Here is a 25,326-nt window from a genome sequence, read left to right on the forward strand (position 1 = left end):
GTCATGGTGGAAATGTAATATTAATGTGAGTGATATAAACCCCAGTAGTCAGCAGTACACACAGCAGACAGCCAGAAAATCCCCTGGACCACTAGACCTGCCTGGCCAGAGAGACCGGCACACCTGCTCCTAGTCAACACACACACACACTCTCTCACACACACACTGTGGATAACATTAGGCCGTGGCCAGCGTAGAGCTTATCCCTCACCCAGAGCTCCTGTGGATATCATCAGTAGTGTTATCACGACGTCTCCCGAGACCCTGCTGAGTTGTTATGACAACTGTTGCATTACCACACTGTTGCAATGTGACTTAAGCATTACGATGATCATACCAGATGCATCGTTATTTACCAGCCACATTTGTAAGTGTTTTCCAAACAAGCACGTAGAGAGAAAGTTAGCCAAGTGCGAAAGAAAAGCAGTGCTGCTCTCGGATCAGCTTTTGCCATTCAAATCTTACCTGAACATTGGAATTATTCCACAATACTGACGACGGATCAGCTCCTAGAGCGATATTACCACCTATGACTGCAAATAGGCTATTGAGGCAGCTTATCGTGCTTACCCGATAATAATGCACTAAATCAGTGTGCACGTTATTGTGTTCATGTTGTCCCTCATGAAACACATTGAGGCAAAAATTAGACAGTAGTCTTGTCGCAAAATATAACTCAATTGATTGAACATGAAATTGATTTCAATATGATTGAACTTGTAGATACTCGCTAGTATCGTGGCAAAGTAACAAAACCCAAAGCTAATTTAACTTCTATAGGAAAACAGCCCTAATGTTGGAAATAAACATCATTGTTGTTATCCAGAGTCATATTAATTTATTGTTTAAGCTACAGCACATAATATTTTAAAGAACCAAAAAGTTTGGTCTGCTTCGTGTTTTCAGTTTTGTCATGGTAAAAATATTGCGATACTGGTATTGTCACGGCCCTAGTATGTGTACAATAACTCAAACATATTTCTCTGTCTGTCTCTCTAGTTGTTGAGTCGGAAGGACAAAGCAACGTTTGAGCGGTTGGAGTATCTCATGGCCAAAGAAGACAACTACAAGCGTCTCAGAGACTACATACGCAGCCAGAGCATGAACTCCTGCATACCGTACCTGGGTAAGAAGACAAACACACTTCCTATTTTAAAGTGACGTTTTCATGAGTCCCCCATATTATGCCCCCAGCAATCACCAATAACCATAATCAGCTGCACCCACTGGTAAAAGTCATCACAATTTACAGTATACCTGTTTCCCATTCGTCAGTCTGACCTCTGAGGGGCAGAGTGAGAGAAAGCGGGGCAGAGATAATGGTGAGAATGAAAGGAGTGAAAGAGAGAAGTCCTTGTCAGGTCTCTGCATGAGGAGTATGTGACCATGTGGTGTTTAGAGCTGGACAAACACATGAGTCATGGAGAAATCATTAAAATCACATTCTAGATTTCCTCTGCTCCATCCTTTTTATGTTTAGATTTCCTCTGCTCCATCCTTTTTATGTTTAGATTTCCTCTGCTCCATCCTTTTTATGTTTAGATTTCCTCTGCTCCATCCTTTTTATGTTTAGATTTCCTCTGCTCCATCCTTTTTATGTTTATATTTCCTCTGCTCCATCCTTTTTATGTTTATATTTCCTCTGCTCCATCCTTTTTATGTTTATATTTCCTCTGCTCCATCCTTTTTATGTTTATATTTCCTCTGCTCCATCCTTTTTATGTTTATATTTCCTCTGCTCCATCCTTTTTATGTTTATATTTCCTCTGCTCCATCCTTTTTATGTTTATATTTCCTCTGCTCCATCCTTTTTATGTTTATATTTCCTCTGCTCCAGCCTTTTTATATTTCTTCCCCCTTTCCTTCCTTTCCTCTCTGGAAGCTGAGCACTAACAAAGCCCAGGAATCCCCTATGAACTACAGCACCATCCATCTTTCTCTCTCTCTTTCTTGCTCGCTCTCTCTCGGTCTTTCTCTCACTCGGTCTTTCTCTTGCGCTCTTCCTTTCTTTCTCTCTGTGTGGTTGTTTTATTGGATTTTATTGTAGGCCTGTTTTTTCTACCTGTGTTCTTTGAGGGCTAGATTGAAGGTTTCCTATTTTATTAAAGCTAGTGAAACCAGACTTCACTCATGTTTTTGGTTCCTGTTGTGGTTCATACAGGATGAATGTGAAAGGCAGGAATCTCACACACACCACACACACACAGGTGTTAGGGATTTCTCAGCTCTGTAAAGACAAGAAGTCAGATTGGTGCATGCTATTTCACAGCATTATATATTTGCATGTATCTTCACTGTGTGTGTGTGTGTGGGGAGAGATCCAGTTGTGCAGGTGTCATTTCTGAGCACATTGCATTACGTTTCTCTTTATATCCTGGCCAGCATCCCTGTCAGAGGCTTTATAGAAGAGAGGAAAGTAATAAAACAGAGAGCTAAAACACAAAGTGTGTGTGCACAGGCACATGTGTTTCAGAGTACAGATCTATTTTTTAGGTTTTGTGTGAAAGTTGTGTAGGGTGCTGGGCTGAGCTGCTCTGGCAGACTGGGGGGAAAATGCTGCTGTGTGTGTTGTACAGCAGATCTGAAACGCATTAATACTCGGTCATTCTCTACTGCCATAAATCTACCACGTCGTTAGAGAAAGAAACTGAGGGAGAGGATGAGAGAGCGAGGGAGGCACAGTGCTGGCATAGAAGCAGCCATATCCTAAAGTGTGTGTGTGTGTGTGTGTGTGTGTGTGTGTGTGTGTGTGTGTGTGCAGTGATTGATTGACTTCCCCCTCTGATTTGTTATCATAGGCTGCGTTCACACAGGCAGCACAATTCTGATCTTTTTTCCACTTAGGTTAAAAAAATTATCAGATATTTTCAAATCAGCTCTTTTTCAGAGCTGATCTGAATGGTCAAAAGACAGATTAGTGAAAAGTGTGTGTTTGTGTGCGCGTTGTTCCGTTTCTGTGTTCTTCAGTGGAACCCTGATCCTCTTTGTCCACCTGTGATTGTCTCTTAAACAGGCAGTAAAGTAGAGGTTTGTTCATCTGAGTGTGTGCAAATCAGAGATGTGTAATAATCATGGTACAAACAGGCAAACAAGCTTGCTCTGTTAACAAGAGGCTGTTCTTATTTGAGGTAGCTACTGTACCTTACAAAACCCCTCCAGTCAAATGTTTTTAACTTTTGTACCTCTTTCCTCCAGCATCTTCACAAGGTCCTTTGCTGTTGTTCTGGGATTGATTTGTACTTTTCGCACCGAAGTATGTTCATCTCTAGGAGACAGAACGCGTCTCCTTCCTGAGCGGTATGACGGCTGTGTGGTCCCATGGTGTTTATACTTGCGTACTATTTATTGTTTTTACAGATGAACGTGGTACCTTCAGGCATTTAGAAATTGCTCCCAAGGATGAACCAGACTTGTGGAGGTCTACAATTTTTTTCTGAGGTCTTGGCTGATTTCTTTAGATTTTTCCATGATGTCAAGCAAAGAGTCGCTGAGTTTGAAGGTAGGCCTTGAAATACGTCCACAGGTACACCTCCAATTGACTCAAATGGTGTCAATTAGCCTATCCAGAAGCTTCTAAAGCCATGACATAATTTTCTGGAATTTTCCAAGCTGTTTAAAGGCACAGTCAACTTAGTGTATGTAAACTTCTGACCCACTGGAATTGTGATACAGTGAATTATAAGTGAAATAATCTTTCTGTGAAATTTTTTGGGAAAAATTACTTGTCATGCACAAAGTAGATGTCCTAACCGACTTGCCAAAACTATAGTTTGTTAACAAGAAATTTGTGGAGTGGTTGAAAAACGCGTTTTAATGACTCCAACCGAAGTGTATGTAAACTTCCGACTTCAACTGTATGTCTTTGTAAAACTGAAAATCTAGCATTTTACATGGAATGAATGTCCCCCTCCTTCCTCCTGTCTTTTTTCACCTCCCCCTTACCCTTTTCTCTTCCTTGTCGTTTTTGTCTTCCATCTAGCCGCTATGTTCATGCCCTCTCTATGTTGATCTGTCTGTTAATCTTTCGTTTCCCCTCTACTTCAGTATCATCTTTCCCTATTTTCTCTCTCCCTCCATTTCTACATCTTTGTAGCCCTGACTACCAGCTCTTTTGCTCTCTCTCTCTGAACTACAATAAATCAAATGTGTTTAAAGCCCTTTTTACATCAGCAGATGTCAGAGTGCTATACAGAAACCCAGCCAAAACCCCCAAATGCAGATGTAGAACTACAGAAATGTGGTTCTCATTGTTCCTCCTCTCCTTGTCTTTAGAAAAGCGTTCCTCTCCTCCTCTTCTCTCCCCCTCACTTCACCTCTTCTACTCTCCACGGCTGCATTTTTTCATTATGAACTCCTCCATAGAAGACCCATCATCCTCCATTTTTACTACTTCTCTGTTCCTGACAGCTCATTCATACAGCGCTGTAATCAAACGTATCATGTAAATGCCAGCTGTGACCGAGCAGACTTAGTTTGACTGACTGTGCACCATGTTCACTCAATGTCCTGGATGTTATTGTCTGTTTGCCATGGTGTGGTTGAAGGATAGACAGAAACCAGGTGAGTGAGGTGGGGTGAGAACAGAGGGTATTTAGAAACCGTTTTATTTAGTATTTAACTACATGGAAAGTGATGGCAGAGCGTGGCAGGTATTTACCTCCGTCAACTTGACGTTTGTCTGTACTGATGGGTGTTTGAATTTTTGTATTATTTTTTTTTACTGGAATGAACAGAAAGGCCATACCAGGGCTAACTTGAGCAGGGCGTGACTGACTATACTCATTATAAATACGTTGATAAATAACAGAAGGGAGAGACCATGGAGGAAACATTTGGCTTCAGCAGAATCATACGTCTTAAATTAACTCTCGCAAATAAAACCAAATATATTTACATACCAAAGCGAGCTGGGCTGTTTCCACATCACAAAGCACATTGTTACAATCCGTTTCCTCTCTGTGGGAACCCCGAAACAACAAGCCCAAACAAAGCAAGAGCGAGAGGGGGGGAGAGTTAAGTGTACATGAAGACCGTACCAAGTCTTGTAAGCCTGGGGGCGGCCTCTCAACCCTCTGACTGTGGAACGTTTTTAACTGATGACATCATAAGGAACTTCTTATTAAATCTTTAGTACGCGGTGAAGAAAGGCATTCACTAGCAACAGACCCAGCTAGAGACGAGCAAAATAAAACGGCAAAATGAACCATTTATTTTCCAGTCAACATTTGTGAAATAAGCATCTGAAATTCCTAATGTAACCACCTTCATAGCGTATTAAAGTGTAACATGGTGGAGGACCATACAGAGTATAACATAGTGACTGTTGTAGAAGGCCGTGGCAGCTAGCTCTGTGTTAGAGTTCATACTTTGTCTGTCCACTGCTGTCTTTCACAGCACTATCATATGGCTGTCTGGCCATGCTAGAGAGGACTCGATAGAAGCACAGCTGAAACAATAGCAGAATGCTGTGCCATCTTCCCTTCAGAGAGGCTGAAGAAGAACCAGGGTTTCCATGAAGCAGTTTGATTTGGGATTTGGGCCTCGACAGTTGAAAACAGCTTCTCTGCTCCGCTTAAAAATGTAAGAAAGGAAAAGAATGTGAAGATGGGTGGCTTGGTGGAGAAGTTGAGCCGTCACTGGGTGGGAGGGTAGGGATAGGATGGGTCAAAGGTCATGGGCATAGATAGTGGGGTGGAGACTGTTCCAGGCTCAGTCGATAGGTCGTATCATTATGCGGACAGACTTGAGGGAGTACGATCCTCCTCCGTACTCGGCCCAGAAGATTCCATCCTGGAACTTACTGCGGTAAACCCCTCCGCTGTACCACACTCCATTCAGGTTGGTCTGACCACAGGCGTTGTACCACCAGCCGCCCTTATGGAAGTGGGCACAGTTACCTAGCGATGGGAGAGAAGGGCTTAGTGGTACAGAATATTCTAGTGGTAGTTGTCACTTGAGCAGAGATGTTACAGAGATAGACCACAGTAAAGAGAAGCTTGAGCAACAGTGTACTTGGGAAACTGTAGCATAGTATTGTACTCGTATTCTAGCGTACACTGTTTTTCCCTTGTTTTACCTGAGAAAGCATCCTTGTCCCTGTCCAGCGTGGTGAACATTTTCCCATTGTGGCTGCTGAGGGAGTCTCCAGCGTTTCCCTGGTAGGTGCCCAGTCTCAGGCGGTAGCCCTCACTCTCAGGCTCCAGGTGGAAGCTGCTGTACTCAGCATACACCTTCTTCCCCACCCAGTCCTCCAGCTCTACCAGCAGCCTGTAGTCCCCCTGCTTTCCCAGGTTAAAGATGTTCTCCAGACCCAGCCAGTATTCACCGTCTATGTTCCCAAAGCCTTTCTGTAGGGGGAGAGACACACAGCAGGTTATATTATATATGCTTTCCAGGTTCCAAGGGTTTCTAGTAAATGGTTAAAGGTCTGTGAGTTGTGTGGTGGTTGTGTAGTTTCACACCTAAAGCATTTAGAATGTTCCGGTCATCCACCAACTAGCCTAAACGGCAGCAGTTTTTCTAGTCAGGAGCAGAAGGAACCACACCTCTATCTGCAGACAGTAGATACAGTCACGCTCAGAGGACAAAGAAATGGTTAGTCAGACGGTAGACTCCACTAATGTGATTTCTCGCCACATCATGTTAAAGGAAGCCAAACCTTCAGAATCAATGGAACATGTTGAATCTCAGTTGGAGACGATAATGTGTCAAAGTTCTGCCTCTGCTTTCCCAGTCAAGGTGAATTAACTGGCTGTGGCAGGGGAGAAAGACTATGGGGGCTGCACAGACACCACACACACAGACACACATTGGCAGGGCCAGGGCTTTCTTCAGAGTGATGGCGTGTGTTAGCAGCCCAGAGTGTGTTGGCGGAATGGTGTTGGTTATGTAACAAAGGAGGGGAGATTAGGGGGACGTGGAGCTTCCTACATCAGCCCCTCCCTGTCCCTGCTGGGGTCACAGCTGATTGGAAGTTTTAGGGAGAGGGCTGGACTTTACATGCCATGGGTTAGCGCCAATGGCTCAGTGGTTAACAATAGGCCGATGGATGTAGATACATTTTGTTCTCTCGGTGTGTGTCAGTGTGTGATCGTCTGCGCTACACTACCTTGTAGTTCTCCCAGTTCCTGAAGAAGTTGACCGATCCATCCTTCCTCCTCTGTAGCACGGTCCAGCCTCCGTTGTCTAGGCTGTGTTCACACCAGGCCTGGATCAGCTGTTTATTACTCTCTGCCTTCAGCAGGTACATCCCACTGGTGCTGTGGCCCGCCTGGCGCACCTGGTAGCAGTCCTTAAACGGACCTGAGAGGAGGAGGGAGGAATGGGTCAGTGGCTGCGTCATCATGGCACCCTATTCCCTATGTAATGCACTCCTTTTGACCAGGGCCCAAAGCCAATGTCTCTACTCTGTTAGTCCTTCAGTGCTGCCTCTATGACATAACATCCTCTTCACTAATCGCCAAACCATGTCCTGCCTCAGGTGAACAAGATGTCTTCTTTCATCACAGACACAAAATACATTATGTAGCGTTCGCTGGGGAGAAGAGGCCGGGGGGGGAAAAGAGGCCGGGGGGGGAAAAGAGGCCGGGGGGGAGAAGAGAGGCCGGGGGGGAGAAGAGAGGCCGGGGGGGAGAAGAGAGGCCGGGGGGGAGAAGAGAGGCATTTTTTGTCAGGGACATATACAGGATGCTACCCTGTACAACTAGAGTCACACAGTCTACTCCAACCAAATGGAGAAGCCTTAGAAGCTGCCTCCCGCTGTTCAGCGGTAATTAAGATAGTGCCCTGTGTATGTAAAGAATGATAAGACATGAAAAGAGAACAAAATGAAGTTCCTTATGGAAAATCAAGACTTTTTGCTGACTATTATAAAAATGGAAACATCAGCAACCTCATCTTCCACACAGACCATCCCCTGGCATGGCACAGTGCTATATTAGCACAGATCATCCCCTGGCATGGCACAGTGCTATATTAGCACAGACTATCCCCTGGCATGGCACAGTGCTATATTAGCACAGACCATCCCCTGGCATGGCACAGTGCTATATTAGCACAGACTATCCCCTGGCATGGCACAGTGCTATATTAACACAGATCATCCCCTGGCATGGCACAGTGCTATATTAGCACAGACCATCCCCTGGCATGGCACAGTGCTATATTAACACAGATCATCCCCTGGCATGGCACAGTGCTATATTAACACAGATCATCCCCTGGCATGGCACAGTGCTATATTAAAACAGACCATCCCCTGGCATGGCACAGTGCTATATTTGCTATATTAGCACAGACCATCCCCTGGCATGGCACAGTGCTATATTAGCACAGACCATCCCCTGGCATGGCACAGTGCTATATTAACACAGATCATCCCCTGGCATGGCACAGTGCTATATTAACACAGATCATCCCCTGGCATGGCACAGTGCTATATTAGCATAGACCATCCCCTGGCATGGCACAGTGCTATATTTGCTATATTAGCACAGACCATCCCCTGGCATGGCACAGTGCTATATTAGCACAGACCATCCCCTGGCATGGCACAGTGCTATATTAACACAGATCATCCCCTGGCATGGCACAGTGCTATATTAACACAGACCATCCCCTGGCATGACACAGTGCTATATTAGCACAGACCATCCCCTGGCATGGCACAGTGCTATATTAACACAGATCATCCCCTGGCATGGCACAGTGCTATATTAACACAGACCATCCCCTGGCATGACACAGTGCTATATTAGCACACTGCCCCTCTGTTGGGGGGGGGGTGTTACCAAGGGGTGGAAACTCAGGATAATAGACAACGAGGACTCTGAGTCAGCGAATATAAATATCTGTAAGTCTGGAACAGTATTGGTACAGGGCAACCCCAAACAGTTTCAGCTGGACTTTAACCTAATCAAAGAATTAGCTCAGCAGGAGAAGCTCTCCCTGGAGAAAGATACCCCCACCCCGAGCGGGTCAGACCTCTTCATTATATAACCCCACAGATGAGCAACCCCAAGCGGAAAGTCAACCTCCCAGCACAGAGTACTACTCCCTCGTTGAAATGAAGGATACGTTTACCCAGCTGGAGGTAAGGCAGGTGGAGCTGGAACAGCAGGTGATTACACTCCAGTCAGCACAGACCCAGACAACAGTCCAGCACAACAACACCCCCTTAACCAGACCCGGAGAGCTGGAGGTGGAGACATATCTGTACTCTGGACTAGAGGTCGACCGATTATGATTTTTCAACGCCGATATCGATTATTGGAGGACCAAAAAAAGACTATACCTATTAATCGGCCGATTCCTATTTTTTCTTCTTTAATGAACATGGTTCATTATTTGAGACTAAATTGATTTTATTATATTAAGTTTAAATAAAAGTGGCCGTTGTTCATTCAGTATTGTTGTAATTGTCATTATATATATATTTGTAATAATGACAATTACAACAATACTGAATGAACAATGGACACTTTTTTATTTTAACTTAATATAATACATCAATAAATTCAATTTAGTCTCAAATAATGAAACATGTTCAATTTGGTTTAAATAATGCAAAAACAAAGTGTTGGAGAAGAAAGTAAAAGTGCAATATGTGCCATGTAAAAAAGCTAACATTTAAGTTCCTTGCTCAGAACATGAGAACATATGAAAGCTGGTGGTTCATTTTAATGTGAGTCTTCAATATTCCCAGGTAAGAAGTTTTAGGTTGTAGTTATTATAGGACTATTTCTCTCTATACCATTTGTATTTCATATACCTTTGACTATTGGATGTTCTAATAGGTACTTTAGTATTGCCAGCCTAATCTCGGGAGTTGATAGACTTGAAGTCATAAACAGTGCAATGCTTGAAGCATTGCGAAGAGTGCTGTTTGAATGAATGCTTACGAGCCTGCTGCTGCCTACCACCGCTCAGTCAGACTGCTCTATCAAATCATAGACTTAATTACAATATATTAACACACAGAAATACAAGCCATAGGTCATGAATATGGTAAAATCCGGAAACTATCATTTAGAAAACAAAAAGTTTATTCCATAAAGTGAAATACGGAACCGTTCCATATTTTATCTAACGGGTGGCATCCATAAGTCTAAATATTGCTGTTACATTGCACAACCTTCAATGTTATGTCATAATTATGTAAAATTCTGGCAAAATAGTTCGCAACGAGCCAGGCGGCCCAAACTGTTGCATATACCCTGACTCTGCGTGCCACAATTTCCCTAGTTTAATATTGCCTGCTAACATGAATTTCTAAATATGCAGGTTTTAAAAAATATACTTCTGTGTATTGATTTTAAGAAAGGCATTGATGTTTATGGTTAGGTACATTCGTGCAACGATTGTGCTTTTTTTGCAAATGCGCTTTTGTTAAATCATCCCCCGTTTGGCGAAGTTGGCTGTCTTTGTTAGGAAGAAATGGTCTTCACACAGTTTGCAACGAGCCAGGCGGCCCAAACTGCTGCATATACCCTGACGCTGTTGCACAGAACGCAAGAGAAGTGACACAATTTCCCCATTTTAAAGAAATTAATGTTAGCAGGCAATATTAACTAAATATGCAAGTTTAAAAATATATACTTGCGTATTGATTTTAAGAAAGGCGTTGATGTTTATGGTAAGGTACACGGCAACGACAGTGCTTTTTTTTTTTTTCGCGAATGCGCTTGTTAAATCACCCGTTTGGCGAAGTAGGCTGTGATTCAATGATAAATTTACAGGCACCGCTTCGATTATATGCAACACAGGACAAGCTAGATAAACTAATATCAGCAACCATGTGTAGTTACCTAGTGATTATGTTAAGATTGATTGTTTTTTTTTATAAGATAAATTTAATGCTAGCTAGCACCTTACCTTGGCTCCTTGCTGCACTCGCATAAGGTAGTCAGCCTGCCACGCAGTATCCTTGTGGAGTGGAATGTAATCGGCCATGATCGGTGTCCAAAAATGACGATTACCGATTGTTATGAAAACTTGAAATGGGCCCTAATTAATCGGCCATTCTGATTAATCGGTCGACCTCTACTCTGGACTGTGGTGAGACAACTTCAACAGGAGAAGGAGCAGGAGAAAAACAGAGCACTAGAGGATAGGATCAGACTGCTGGAGGAGAGGATGAGGGGGATGGCGTGTGACAAAACAACCCATTAGAGAGGTGGCCACCCCCGCAGAGAAGCCAGCAGAACAGCCCACCTCAGCTTCGAACAAAAGTCTCAACACCACAGCAGAACAGTCCACCCCAGATCATGACCACGTCGACATCACAGCGGGACAGACAAATAAAGAACCCCAAGCCCAGAGAATCTAACCCCCTGAGAGCAGTCCTTAGTCCTCAACAGTCCAATCCCTGTACCTTTTGCAGAATGTCAGTCTGTCCCAGATGTTTTTCCTGGAGAGAAGTGGCTTCTTTGCTGCCCTTCTTGACACCAGGCCATCCTCCAAAAGTCTTCGCCTCACTGTGCGTGTAGATGCACTCACACCCGCCTGCTGCCATTCCTGAGCAAGCTCTGTACTGGTGGTGCCCCGATCCCGCAGCTGAATCAACTTTAGGAAACGGTCCTGGCGCTTGCTGGACTTTCTTGGGCGCCCTGAAGCCTTCTTCACAACAATTGAACCGCTCTCCTTGAAGTTCTTGATGATCTGATAAATGGTTCATTTAGGTGCAATCTTACTGGCAGCAATATCCTTGCCTGTGAAGCCCTTTTTGTGCAAAGCAATGATGACGGCATGTGTTTCCTTGCAGGTAACCATGGTTGACAGAGGAAGAACAATGATTCCAAGCACCACCCTCCTTTTGAAGCTTCCAGTCTGTTATTCGAACTCAATCAGCATGACAGAGTGATCTCCAGCCTTGTCCTTGTCAACACTCCCACCTGTGTTAACGAGAGAATCACTGACATGATGTCAGCTGGTCCTTTTGTGGCAGGGCTGAAATGCAGTGGAAATGTTTTTGGGGGATTTTGTTCATTTGCATGGCAAAGAGGGACTTTGCAATTAATTGCAATTCACCTGATCACTCTTCATAACATTCGTGAGTATATGCAAATTGCCATCATACAAACTGAGGCAGCAGACTAATATTTGTGTCATTCTCAACTTTTGGCCACGACTGAACACAACACATATTGTACTCCTTATGGACTGAAATGGGACATGTATACAAGAAAAACAACATTTTCCCAAACAGTCTGTCTAAACTCTGGTGTCCAAATACCCTGTGTGCCCTAGACCTTCTGTCTGAGGACCAACAAGGTTAACCCAGCCACATAATACACACAGGCACAAACGACTTGAGAACACAGCAGGAAAGGGTGGCCACAGCACTCAAGGGAGTGATTGAAAAAGCTTCTTCTACTTTCTCCAATGCACAAGTGCTTATATCCACCCTGCTACCACAAATACTTCCACCCTGCTACCATACAGCGGTTAAACGCAAGTATTTCCCGTGACTGTGCCTCAAAACCAAATGTTTACCATGCCCACCACTCCACCCTGTACTTGAACAGCCTTTATGATCAGGTCTACCTATACAAGGCAGCAGTGCCCCCCCCCCCCCCGGACCTACACATAGAGGACCCATGCTAAGAGGGTCTACATCCAGACCACAACACCACCAGCCACACCTCCACCCCAACCAATCAACCCCCCCAAGTTAACCATGCCCACACTCCATTTAGGCCCCCTCAGATCAGATCTATGGCCCTCCTGCCCACCCCATGCACCCCACCCCCGCAAAGAGGGCCTCAACATGGAAGTCACACATATACGCTCAGGCCGTGAGCAGGCAAACAGGCCAAACCCCCACTCTTACACTAGCCCAAGCCAATGGCATGTACCAAATTCTCAGCAGGCTCTGCTCACACTTCATGGCGTAAGGCCAAACCACACGACCAACAACATTGGACATTTTATGGAACACAAAGCCTTCGCGATCTCATCCTGGAATATCCAATATCCAAAGTCTGAGGTCGTTTGCCTTTGGCCTAAAGAGCAGGAACCTGGACTTCATCAAAGACATTGAAATACAGACATTGTCATCCTACAAGAAACATGGTACAGAGGAGACGGACCCACTGATTGCCCTCTCTCTTCCCCCTTGTCCCTCTCCCTCCCCTTGTCCCTTTCCCCTTGTCCCTCTTCTTTGTCCCTCTCCCTCCCCTTGTCCCTTCCCCCTTGTCCCTCTTCTTTGTCCCTTGTCCCCCTCCTCCCCCTTGGCCCTTTCTCCTCCCCCTTGGCCCTTTCTCCTCCCCCTTGGCCCTTTCTCCTCCCCCTTGGCCCTTTCTCCTCCCCCCTTGGCCCTTTCTCCTCCCCCTTGGCCCTTTCCCCTCTCCCCTTGGCCTTGTCGCTTTCCCCTTGTCCCTGTCCCTCTCTCCCCTCGTCCCTGTCCCCTTGTCTCCCTCTCCCCTTGTCCCCCTCCCCTTGTCTCCCTCTCCCCTTGTCCCCCTCCCCTTGGCTCTTTCCCCTCCCTCTTGGCTCTTTCCCCTCTCCACTTGTCCCTCCCCTTTCTCCTTCCTCTGTCCCCTCGATCTCAACTTTATTGCACCTGTACGGTCTCCTCCTTCTAGATGGTAGGGGGGTGAACAGGCTTTGGTCGGGTGGCTGAGGTCCTTTACGATCTTCTTGGCCTTCCTGTGACAGCGGGTGCTGTAGATGTCCTGGAGGGCAAGCAGTGTGCCCCCGACGATGCATTGGTCTGACCACACCACCACCTGTAAAGCCCTGCGGTTGTGGATGGTGCAATTGCCGTACCGGGCAGTGATGCAACCCGACTGGGTGCTGTCGATGATGCTCTCAATAATTAGTGAAATAATCTGTAAACAGTTGTTGGAAAAATGACTTGTGTCATCCACAAAATAGATTAACGACTTGCTAAAACTATAGTTTTAGCAAGACATTTTTGGAGCTGTTGAAAAAAAGTTTTAATGACTCCAACCTAAGTGTATGTAAACTTCCGACTTGTACTGTATATATATTTTTTTAAACCTTTATTTAACTAGGCAAGTCAGTTAAGAACAAATTCTTATTTACAATGACGGCCTACCCCAGTCAAACCCAGACAACACTGGGCCAATTGTGCGCTGCCTTATGGGACTCCCATTCATGGCTGGATGTGATAGAGCCTAGATTTGAGCCAGGGACTGTAAAAGTAACGTCCCTTTTTCAGGACCCTGTCTTTCAAAGATAAGTCGTAAAAATCATTGTAAAGGGTTTAACCACTGTTTCCTGTGCTTGTTCAATAAACAATTATCATGCAATTGTGGAACGGTCATTAAGACACTAACAGCTTACAGACGGTAGGCAATTAAGGTCACAGTTATGAAAACTTAGAACACTAAAGAGGATTTTCTACTGACTCTGAAAGATGCCCAGGGTCCCTGCTCATCTGCGTGAACGTACCTTAGGCATGCTGCAAGGAGGCATGAGGACTGCAGATGTGGCCAAGGCAATAAATTGCAATATCCGTTCTGTGAGAAGCCTAAGACGGCCCTACAGGGAGACCGGACAGACAGCTGATTGTCCTCGCAGTGGCAGACCACGTGTAACAACACCTGCACAGGATCGGTACATCCGAACATCACACCTGTGGGACAGGTACAGGATGGCAACAACTACCCGAGTTACCATAGGAATGCACAATCCCTCCATCAGTGCTCAGATTGTCCGCAATAGGTTGAGAGAGGCCAGACTGAGGGCTTGTAGGCCTGTTGTAAGGCAGGTCCTTACCAGACATCACCGGCAACAACGTCCCCTATGGGCACAAACCAACCATCGCTGGATCACGCAGACTGGCAAAAAGTGCTCTTCACTGACGAGTCGTGGTTTTGTCTCACCAGGGTTGATGGTCGAATTTGTGTTAACTGTCGAAGGAATGAGCGTTACACCGAGGCCTGTACTCTGGAGCGGGATCGATTTGGAGGTGGATGGTCCGTCATGGTCTGGGGCGGTGTGTCACAGCATCATCGGACTGAGCTTGTCATCATTGCAGGCAATCTGAACGCTGTGCGTTACAGGGAAGACGTCCTCCTCCCTCGTGTGGTACCCTTTCTGACATGACCCTCCAGCATGACAATGCCACCAGCCATACTGCTTGTTCTGTGCGTGATTTCCTGCAAGACAGGAATGTCAGTGTTCTGCCATGGCCAGCGACGAGCCCGCATCTCAATCCCATTGAGCACGTCTGGGACCTGTTGGATCGGAGAGTAAGGGCTAGGGCCATTCCCCCCAGAAATGTCTGGGAACTTGCAGGTGCCTTGGTGGAAGAGTGGGGTAACATCTCACAGCAAGAACTGGCAAATCTGGTGCAGTCCATTAACCTCTCTAGGGTAGGGAGCAGTATTTTCACGGCCGGATGAAAAACGTACCCAAATTAAACGGCCTACTACTCGGGCCCAGGAACTAGAATATGCATATTATTAGTCGATTTGGATAGAAAACACTCTGAAGTTTCTAAAACTGTTTGAATGATGTCTGTGAGTATAACATAACTCATATGGCAGGCAAAAACCTGAGAAAAATCTAACCAGGAAGTGAGAATTCTGGTGCTTGTAGTCCTTTCAAGTCATTGCCTATCGAACACACAGTGACTTAAGGTTCATTTTGCACTTCCTAAGGCTTCCACTAGATGTCAACAGTCTTTAGAAAGTTGTTTGAGGCGTCTATGATGAACAGAGAGCGAACAGAGGAAGTTGGAAGTTGTTGACTCAGGAAGGTACTGGCGTTCATTGGCGCGCATTCACGTGAGAGTTAGCTGTGTTCCAAAACATTTTTCAAGACAATGGAATCGTCCGGTTGGAATATTATTTCAGTTCTAAGTGATAAAGGCCCAAAAGATTGATGCTATACAACGTTTGACATGTTTGAACGAACGTAAATATAACTTTTTTTAACTTTTCGTCGTGACATTTTCCGCACGCTTTCTACATTGGGGGGGGGGGGTGTATAGCATCAATCTTTAGGACGTTTTTAACATATCTTCAGTAATATTCCAACCGGACAATTCCAATGTCTTCAGAAAAGAAAAGGAACACAGCTAACGCTCACTTGAGCGCGCGCCTCTGAGCTCATGCCATTTTCTCTCATCAACTTCCTCTTGTTCGCTCCATATTCACAGTAGAAGCATGAAACAACGTTCTAAAGACTGTTGACATCTAGTGGAAGCCTTAGGAAGTGCACTTCCTGGTTGGATTTTTCTCAGGTTTTTGCCTGCCATATGAGTTCTGTTATACTCATATCATTCAAACAATTCTAGAAACTTGAGTGTGTTTTCTATCCAACTCTACTAATAATATGCATATCCTACCTTCTGAGCCTGAGTAGCAGGCAGTTTAATTTGGGCACGCCTTTCATCCGGACGTCAAAATACTGCCCCCTACCCTAGAGAAGTTAAGAAGTTTTAGATTGGAACTATTATTGGATTTATGACATGTCGACTATTTCTCTCTATACCATTTGTATTTCATATACCTTTGACTATTGGATGTTCTAATAGGCACTTTAGTATTGCCAACCTAATCTCAGTAGTTGATAGGCTTGAAGTCATCAACAGCGCTGTGCTTCAAGCATTGCTTTGAGCTGCTGGCAAACGCAGGTAAGTTTGAATGAATGCTTACGAGCCTGCTGCTGCCTACCACCGCTCAGACTGCTCTGTCAAATATCAAATCATAGACTTAATTATAATATAATAAACACAGAAATACGAGCCTTTGGTCATTAATATGGTCAAATCCGGAAACTAATTTAGAAAACAAAACGTTTAATCTTTCAGTGAAATACGGAACCGTTCCGTATTTTGTTGAACGGGTGGCATCCCTAAGTCTAAATATTGCTGTTACATTGCACAACCTTCAATGTTATGTCATAATTATGTAAAATTCTGGGAAATAAGTTTGCTACGAGCCAGGCGGCCCAAACTGTTGCATATACCCTGACTCTGTGTGCAATGGACGCAAGAGTGACACAATCTCCCTAGTTAATATTGCCTCTGTCCAGTGTCTGTGTTCTTTTGCACATCTTAATGTTTTATTTTTATTGGCCAGTCTGAGAGATGGCTTTTTCTTTGCAACTCTGCCTAGAAGGCCAGCATGCTGGAGTCACCTCTTCACTGTTGATGTTGAGACTGGTGTTTTGCGGGGACTATTTAATGTAGCTGCCAGTTGAGGACTTGTGAGGCATCTGTTTCTCAAACTAGACACTGTAATGTACTTGTCCTCTTGCTCAGTTGTGCACCATGGACTCCCACTCGTTCTATTCTCGTTACAGGCAGTTTGCGCTGTTCTGTGAAGGGAGTAGTACACAGCGTTGTACGAGATTTTCAGTTTCTTGGCAATTTCTCGCATGGAATAGCCTTCATTTCTCAGAACAAGAATAGACTGACGAGTTTCAGAAGAAAGGTCTTTGTTTATGGTCATTTTGAGCCTGGAATCGAACCCACAAATGCTGATGCTCCAAATAGTCTAAAGAAGGCTTTATTGCTTCTTTAATCAGGACAACAGTTTTCACCTGTGCTAACATAATTGCAAAAGGGTTTTCTAATGATCAATTAGCCTTTTAAAATGATAAACTTGGATTAGCTAACACAACGTGCCATTGGAACACAGGAGTGATGGTTTCTGATAATGTGCCTCTGTACGCCTATGTAGATATTCCATAAAAAATCTGCCATTTCCAGCTACAATAGTCATTTACAAAGTTAATTGTGTCTACACTGTAATTCTGATCAATTTGATGTTATTTTAATGGACAATTTTTTTTCTTGCTTTACTTTCAAAAACAAGGACATTTCTAAGTGACCCCAAACGTTTGAACATGTTGATAATGGACAACTTTGTTTTACTCCTCTTGACAATTTTAATACTTCCTGAGAAATGGCCATTATTTACCATTTTACACCTAAGATTTGTCGGCATTTAAAAATCCATAGTGTAGCCTTCCAACAACTACCCTAACGGACAAATAAACATGGCGTAGGCGAGGCACTTTCAGGGGACCACATTCCATTATGTCTGAAAAGGGTAATCAATTACATTTACATTTTAGTCATTTAGCAGACACCCTTATCCAGAGCGACTTACAGTAGTGAATGCATACATTTCACTTCATTTCATACATAATTTTTCTGTGCTGGCCCCCCCGTGGGAAACGAACCCACAACCCTGGTGTTGCAAACACCATGCTCTACCAACTGAGCTACAGGGAAGGCAATAAAGGCTACCGATCAATAAAGGCTACCGATAGCCTACTGCAATTTCATATTATAAGTAAAAAATTAGTAGGCTACCTGGTACTTGCAAGACTGTCCTGAAGATACCTCTGTATCCCGGTGACATCAGTGCCATGAATAGGATAGAATATTCTGCATGCAACAGACCAAAGACTGAACACACACTTGCATCATTAGCGAAGAGACCGAGCAGGCAGGCCAGCCCAAGGGGGAGAGAGAGGTTGGAGTAATCTGCATCTCGTAATTTCTTGCCTTGCAAATTAACCAAAGTTGCCTGAAGTTCACCTCTTCCTCTCTGGTTTTATTTGAATTACACAACTGTCCTTTTATAGCCTATCGACTATAACATAGAAAATGTTTTGCGATAAATGCACTGATTTTAAGGGTGGAGGTATGAAACAAAGTTTTTCGTTTAGGGGTTTTTCTTAACGTTAAGTATCCCAACTTTGTTGAAATATTTTAACGCTTAAATGTTCACAGCCCTACCTATTGACCTGGCACAGTAGTTATGGCCCTACAGTACTCCCAGCTGAAGGTTTTATATAAGGTAGACGCCAGCTGGCCCACAGCAGGCCTGAGAGTGGCCGATTAGAGACAGGTAGTCTCTAATCGACCAGAGATTCTTCTGTCCTCCGTAATCAAATGCTCCATCTGTCTTCTCAGTTTCACCTCACTCCTTCCCCAGGACATAGCCCTAGCTCATTATTCTAGTGAGTGACAGTTGCAGTAAGTTCATTGTAAGCCATCTGTTTGTTTAAACCCGCTCTGCAGTCTTCAAAACCACCACGGTCAAATGTCCAGTCATAATAAAATGCTCTTTCCCTATCTTTCAGAGGCATTTCCAAGAAGTATTATCACCCTGCAAATTGGTTTCATGCTGAAAATGATCTTGCTCACATGGGAGATGTTGTGTTTTTGTGGGCACTAGTCAGGAGAGAGTTATTTGAGTCGGATTAGGAGAGGGTCTCTCAGCTTTCTGCAGCTGATTACTGCTTCTGACTGTAATCTAGGCCTGGCCAACCAGATGGGTTTGATTGAATAGGTATAGTATACAGTGCATGTGGGCCAACCCTTTGCCCAGTCTTCACATTTTGCTGCCTTAAAATTCTATCTAAAAAGGGATTACATTGCATTTTTCCTCTACACAACCTACTCAGCATTTTCAAAGTAAAAGAAAGTTAGAGGAAAATTGTCCAAATAAATCAAAAACCAGTGGTGGAAAAGTACCCAATTGTCCTACTTGATTAAAGGTAAAGATACCTTAATAGAAAATGACTCAAGTAAAAGTGAAAGTCACCCGGTAAAATACTACTTGAGTAAAAGTCTAAAAGTATTTGGTTCTAAATATACCTAAGTATCAAAAGTAAAAATATAAATTATTTCACCTTCCTTATATTAAGCAAAGCAGACGGCATGATTTTCTTGTTTAAAAATGTTATGGATAGCCAGGGGCACACCAACATTCAGTCATCATTTACAAACAAAGTGTTTGTTTAGTGAGTCCGCCAGATCAGAGGCAGTAGGGATGAATAGGGACGTTCTCTTGATTAGTGCGTGAATTGGACCATTTTCCTGCCCTAAGCTTTCTAAATGTAACATACTTTTGATTGAGGGAAAATGTATGGAGTAAAAAGTACATTATTTTCATTAGGAATGTAGTGGAGTAAAAGATTTCAAATAAAAATCTAAAAAGTACAAATACCCCCCCAAAAAACGTCTTAAGTAGTACTTTAAAGTATATTTACTTTACACCACTGTAAAAAAATATACATATTTCTTAATTGCGTATGTCTTCACACCCAGAGTTAATATTTAGTGGAAGTACCTTTTGGCAGTCTTTTACAGCTGTGAATCTTTTTGAATAATAATATACCAAGTTTTCACAACTCTTAGTATAATGTCCATTTTGTTTATGTTCAAATTGCTCAAGCTCAGTAAATTTGGTTGGGAATCATTGATGGACAGCAATATTCAAACCTTGACTCTGATTTGAGACTAGACCACTCAGGAATGTTCAGCACCTCTCGGAAAGCCATTCTGGTGTGTCTTTGGCATTCAAATGTGTGTAATTGTCTCGATGAAAAATAAAACTCTCCCAGGGTTAGGTTTTCAGAAGTCTGAGGTGTTTTCCTTTTACTTTTTACATGTGTTTTACTGTTTCATATTGATTTAGATCCTTACAAACTCCCCAGTCCCTGCCAATGACAAGCATACCCATAACATGATGCTGCCACAACAAAACTTGAAAATTCTGAGGGTTTCACTCTGTGTTGTATTGGTTTTTAATTTAGGCCAAGAAGTTAATCAAATCATATCAAACTTTATTCGTCACCTGCGCCAAATACAACAGGTGTCGTAGACCTTACCGTGAAATGTTTACTTACAAGCCCTTAACTTTATTTCTTGAACTGCGTTGTTGGTTAAGAAAATATTTACTAAATAAACTAAAGTAAAAAATAAAATAAGAAACACAATAACGAGGCTATATACAGGGGGTACCGGTTTGTCAAGGTCATTTGTACATGTAGGTAGGGGTAAAGTGACTATGCATAGATAATAAACAGTGAGTAGCAGCAGTGTAAAAACAAATGGCTGGGTGTCAATGTAAATTGTCGGGTAGCCATTTGATTAATAGTTCAGCAGTCTTATGGCTTGGAGGTAGAAGCTGTTAATAAGGAGCCTTTTGGCTTGGCACTCCTGTACCGCTTGCTGTGCGGTAGCAGAGAGAACAGTCTGACTGTCTTTTTACAATTTTTTTGGTCCTTCCTCTGATACTGCCTGGTATAGAGGTCCTGGGTGGCAGGGAGCTCGGCCCCAGTGATTTACTGGGCCATACGCACTGCCCTCTGTAGCGCCTTGCAGTCAGATGCCAAGCAGTTGCCATACCAAGCGGTGATGTAGCCAGTCAAGATGCTCTCAATGATGCTGCTGTAGAACTTTAGGAGATTCTTAGGGCCAATGCCATATCTTTTCAGCCACCTGAGGGGAAAGAGTCATTGTTGTGCCCACTTCACAACTGTGTTGGTGTGTTTGGACAATGGTAGGTCCTTAGTGATGTGGACACCGAGGAACTTGAAGCTATCGACCCGCTCCACTACAGCCCCGTCGATGTGAATGGAGGAGTGCTCAGCTCTCCTTTTCCTGTAGTCTACGATCAGCTCCTTTGTCTTGCTGTTGTAGGAGAAGTGGTTGTCCTGGCACCACCGCCAGGTCTCTGACCTCCCTATAGGCTGTCTCATCGGTGATCAGGCCTACCACCATCATGTTGTCGGCAAACTTTATGATGTTGGAGTCATGCGCAGTCGTGGGTGAACAGATCCAGTTGGAGGGAGGTGTTTAATCCCAGGGTCCTTAGCTTAGTGATGAACTTGGAGGGCACTATGGCGTTGAACGCTGAGCTGTAGTCAATGAACAGCCTTCTCACGTGTTCCTTTTGTCCAGGTGGGAAAGGGCAGTGTGGAGTGCAATAGAGATTGCATCATCTGTTGGGGTGATATGTGAATTTGAGCGTGTCCAGGGTTTCTGGGATAATGGCGTTAATGTGAGCCATGACCAGCCTTCCAAAGCATTTCATGGCTACAGATGAGAGCTACGGGGGAATGTCATTTAGGCAGGTTACCTTGTGTTCTTGGACATAGGGTGGTCTGCTTGAAACATTGTAGGTATTACAGACTGGGTCAGAGAGAGGTTGAGAATGTCAGTGAAGACACTTGCCAGCTGGTCAGCGCATGCTCTGAGTACGCATCCTGGTAATCCATCTGGCCCTGCAGCCTTGTGAATGTTTACCTCTTTAAAGGTCTTACTAATATTGACTACGAAGAGCGTAATCACACAGACGCAGGATGTTCTTATAAGCGTCCAGATCAGTGTCCTGCTCCTTGAAGCGGCAGCTCTAGGCTTTAGCTCAGTGCGGATGTTGTCTGTAATCCCTGGCTTCTGGTTGGGATATGTACAGTCACTGTGGGGACGTCGTCGTCAATGCACTTATTATTGAAGCCGGTGACTGATGTGGTAAACTCAATGTTGTCGGATGAATCTCAGAACATACACTATATATACAAAGTATGTAGATTCGACTATTTCAGCCACATCTGTTGCTGACAGGTGTATAGAATCGAGCACACGCCCATTCAATCTCCATAGACAAATAGAATGGCCTTACTGAAGAGCTCAGTGACTTTCAACGTGGCACTGTCATGGGATGCCATCATTCCAACAAGTCAATTTGCCAAATGTCTGCCCTGCCAGAGCTACCACGGTCAACTGTAAGTGCTGTTATTGTGAAGTGTAAACGTCTAGGAGCAACAACTGCTCAGCCGCGAAGTGGATATATGTTGCCGTAGGAGTTGTGCAAGGTTGGTAGAATCTTATTCAGAGCTGTAATGTCTGCTTAAGATGTTTCCACCAAGTATTAACACTGGAGTGTGAAGACCTATGCAGACAATACATGCTTATTTTGTATTTCTTAGTATTTTGTAAAATGTTCTGTCATTTCTTTCGCATTGAAGATGTAGAGTAGGTTGTGTAGATCAAGATGCAACTTTTTTTTTAATCCCTTTTAAGATTACATTTGAAACATAAATGAAAAGACTATGCAAGGGGTGTGTGGACTTACTAGCGACTGTATTTTATATTTATTTATTTCATTCATTCTTTCTATGGGCCTTTCTATGTTCTTTTTTCAGTGGTGTGGGTGTCTGGTCAGTGAGTAACTGCAGGTAGAGCGGTCTTTATCCCCACTGTATGTCTGCCTGGTCTCAGAAAAGGCTTCCTTAAGCTAGCCCATACGCCAGAATATGCTTGCATCATCCAGCCATAGGTCAGGTTATAGCCTGGCTCCAAGCAGCCAGCTGTGTGAATGTGTTGTGTGGAATGCTCAGTGTTGCACTGCAGTTAGAGTTCTTTATCTCAGTTTGTATATCTGCCAATCCTCACAAAGGCCCATTTAAGCCAGCACTGAGTTTAGTCCGGCCATACGCCCAGAAATACATATTTACGCCCAGAGCGCAGATGAACCCATACTCTCAGGTCCCAGTGTAATTCTCCAGAACTCACTCCGCGCACACACACACACACCAGCAGTAGGTTATAGCCAGTCCAGCTGTCCCAGAGACACTGAGAGGAATGTATGATTTCACTGCGCTGTCTGTCCTGCCAGGGATGAACCCACTGGACCACAGCCGGCCCATTGTCCAGACAGTTTCCCCTTTCGCCAGGCATTCATCAAATTACATGCACCATTGGCCGCCGCAATGCTAATTTAGCGTCTCTGACAATTAGACATGTGAAATGTCTGCCCGGCCTACTGTGAGTTTAGCTTCTGCCTAATTCAGAAATTGCCATACCAGCACTGCTTTCAACCAACTCGTCATGCTCTGGTAAATGAACACAATTATTCAGTCTTTGTCTCATTTAACGCTAACCACCCCTCCCGGGGTTACTTGGTACGTACCGTCTGAGGTGAGCGTGCCCTGCGGTGGCGGCGGGTTGAGTCCAAATGGGGAGGCGGTGGGGGAGTCCATGCGTGACCCCCGTGGGAATGCCCGGTTGTTGTGATCCCTCTGTATCTCGTTGGTGAAGCGGCTGTTGACGGGGATGTTCTCTGGGACCACCTGGACCAGCGGGGGGACCACCTGCAACTCACTGCGCCCCAGGGTCCGCAGACACTGCTCCTCCAACGCAGCGATCAGCACCGATTGGTTGTTCACCACACCCGCCATCGCTGCAAAACGCCCTTCCAGCTCCTTGTGGCAGGACAGAGAAGTTAACATAAAGACCAGACGTGTCTTGATATATTTCTAACAGATATTTTCGCAGCATTACATGTGCTATAGGCACATCTAAATATTGCCCACAGCTATATTAAGTGAGTGCTGGCCTTCTAAAGTTCCATATTATAGCACTGTTGTTCTGCTTCTAGCACACTCCTTCATTCGATTTTACCTCTACATGAAAGTAACATTAACCACGTTGCGTTTAAGTTCCATCTTGGCATTCTAACCTTGTAGCGCGAGGCTAGCCTCAGCATCTCTGAGGTGACGTTGAGAACCCGGTTCTCCAGCTGGGCCAGCTCCAGAGAGTTGTCTCTCTTCCTGATGATCTCGTGAAGCAGCTGCATGTAGAGCTGGGTCACCCTGGAGTTCATGTTCCTGCTCTCCTTCCTGAGCAGCTTCATCTCGTTCACCATGTTGCCGTCCACGTCCACCACCAGCTGCAGGGTCTCAATCTCCCGTCTCTGCTTGGACAGCACCTCTCTGACGTCAGCTATGTCCATCCGTGTCACACGCTCCTTGTCCGGCTCGGGGCCCGTTGCACTGGCACAGATGGGGCCTGATGATGGGCATTAGATTAATTCGAAGTCACGTGACAAGATGTAAAATAGACATCTTCACAGAAGACTAAACACTGACCTGTGATCTTCTGCTGGGGAATCAGAAAGGTGTAGGAGCACTTCTTGACGTCCTCTGTGGGAGTTCGTTTGGCCCTGAGCAGGGGATATTCCCTGGTTTCTCTAGCCTGTCTGGAGCCCCTGCACTGGCTCTGCTCCAAGAAAGAGAGGCAGAGCAGGGTGCACAGGCTCCACGACACTCCCTGCCTCACCCCCACCACACCCTGCATAGTGTACTTCTACTGGCTGTCTGGATGACTCCTGGACTTCCTCTGGGCTTCTCTGCAATGGATGAAGGAACAGGAGTTGGTGTGAAGTAATGGCTTACTGTTCCCAACAATGAACAATTAGATTGTTGACAACAAAGTACCAGGAGTGTTAGTCATGTATATTTTATCGCTAGAAAGGGAAAATAGTTTGGCAGCAGAATCATTCATAACAACAAAGCAGGATGTGAACACACGTAGCTTGCATACACAGGGTTGGAATTCAACAAATGTTTACAGCTAATTACTAGCAGACATCCCCTCAGTCAAAGTAATAGTCAGGCTTGCCAACAGTGGACATTTACAGTATACAACTTAAACACCAGGTTGGGGTAGACGTTATGTGAATGCCCTGGCGGAAATGGTCAATGATTGTCAATGATCCCCAAGGCAGTCGATTAGTCATGCGGCAGAATGATTCCCAATAAGATGTT

General features: G+C 44.5%; 2 protein-coding genes across 9 annotated transcripts in view; one reads left to right on the plus strand and one right to left on the minus strand.

Moving 5' to 3' along the window:
• Positions 1-25,326, plus strand: part of ralgps2 (Ral GEF with PH domain and SH3 binding motif 2) — a 137,960-nt gene that overhangs the window by 78,835 nt on the left and 33,799 nt on the right. For all 8 annotated transcript variants that reach the window (XM_029707413.1, XM_029707408.1, XM_029707407.1 and 5 more), the window contains one exon: positions 1,000-1,126. In XM_029707413.1, coding sequence (XP_029563273.1) covers positions 1,000-1,126 — 127 coding nt within the window. The remainder of the gene's footprint in view (positions 1-999; positions 1,127-25,326) is intronic.
• The window catches only part of angptl1a (angiopoietin-like 1a), a 38,029-nt gene continuing 17,885 nt past the window's right edge, over positions 5,183-25,326 (minus strand). Inside the window, exons 2-7 of the mRNA XM_029707415.1 lie at positions 24,649-24,908; positions 24,240-24,568; positions 23,691-23,982; positions 7,109-7,302; positions 6,077-6,347; positions 5,183-5,897 (exon numbers count right to left, since the gene is read on the minus strand). Of these exons, the coding sequence (XP_029563275.1) occupies positions 5,710-5,897; positions 6,077-6,347; positions 7,109-7,302; positions 23,691-23,982; positions 24,240-24,568; positions 24,649-24,856 (1,482 nt within the window). The 5' untranslated portion in view covers positions 24,857-24,908 and the 3' untranslated portion in view covers positions 5,183-5,709. The remainder of the gene's footprint in view (positions 5,898-6,076; positions 6,348-7,108; positions 7,303-23,690; positions 23,983-24,239; positions 24,569-24,648; positions 24,909-25,326) is intronic.

This window comes from Salmo trutta, chromosome 22 (assembly GCF_901001165.1).
Source record: "Salmo trutta chromosome 22, fSalTru1.1, whole genome shotgun sequence".
Taxonomy (NCBI): Eukaryota; Metazoa; Chordata; class Actinopteri; order Salmoniformes; family Salmonidae; genus Salmo; species Salmo trutta.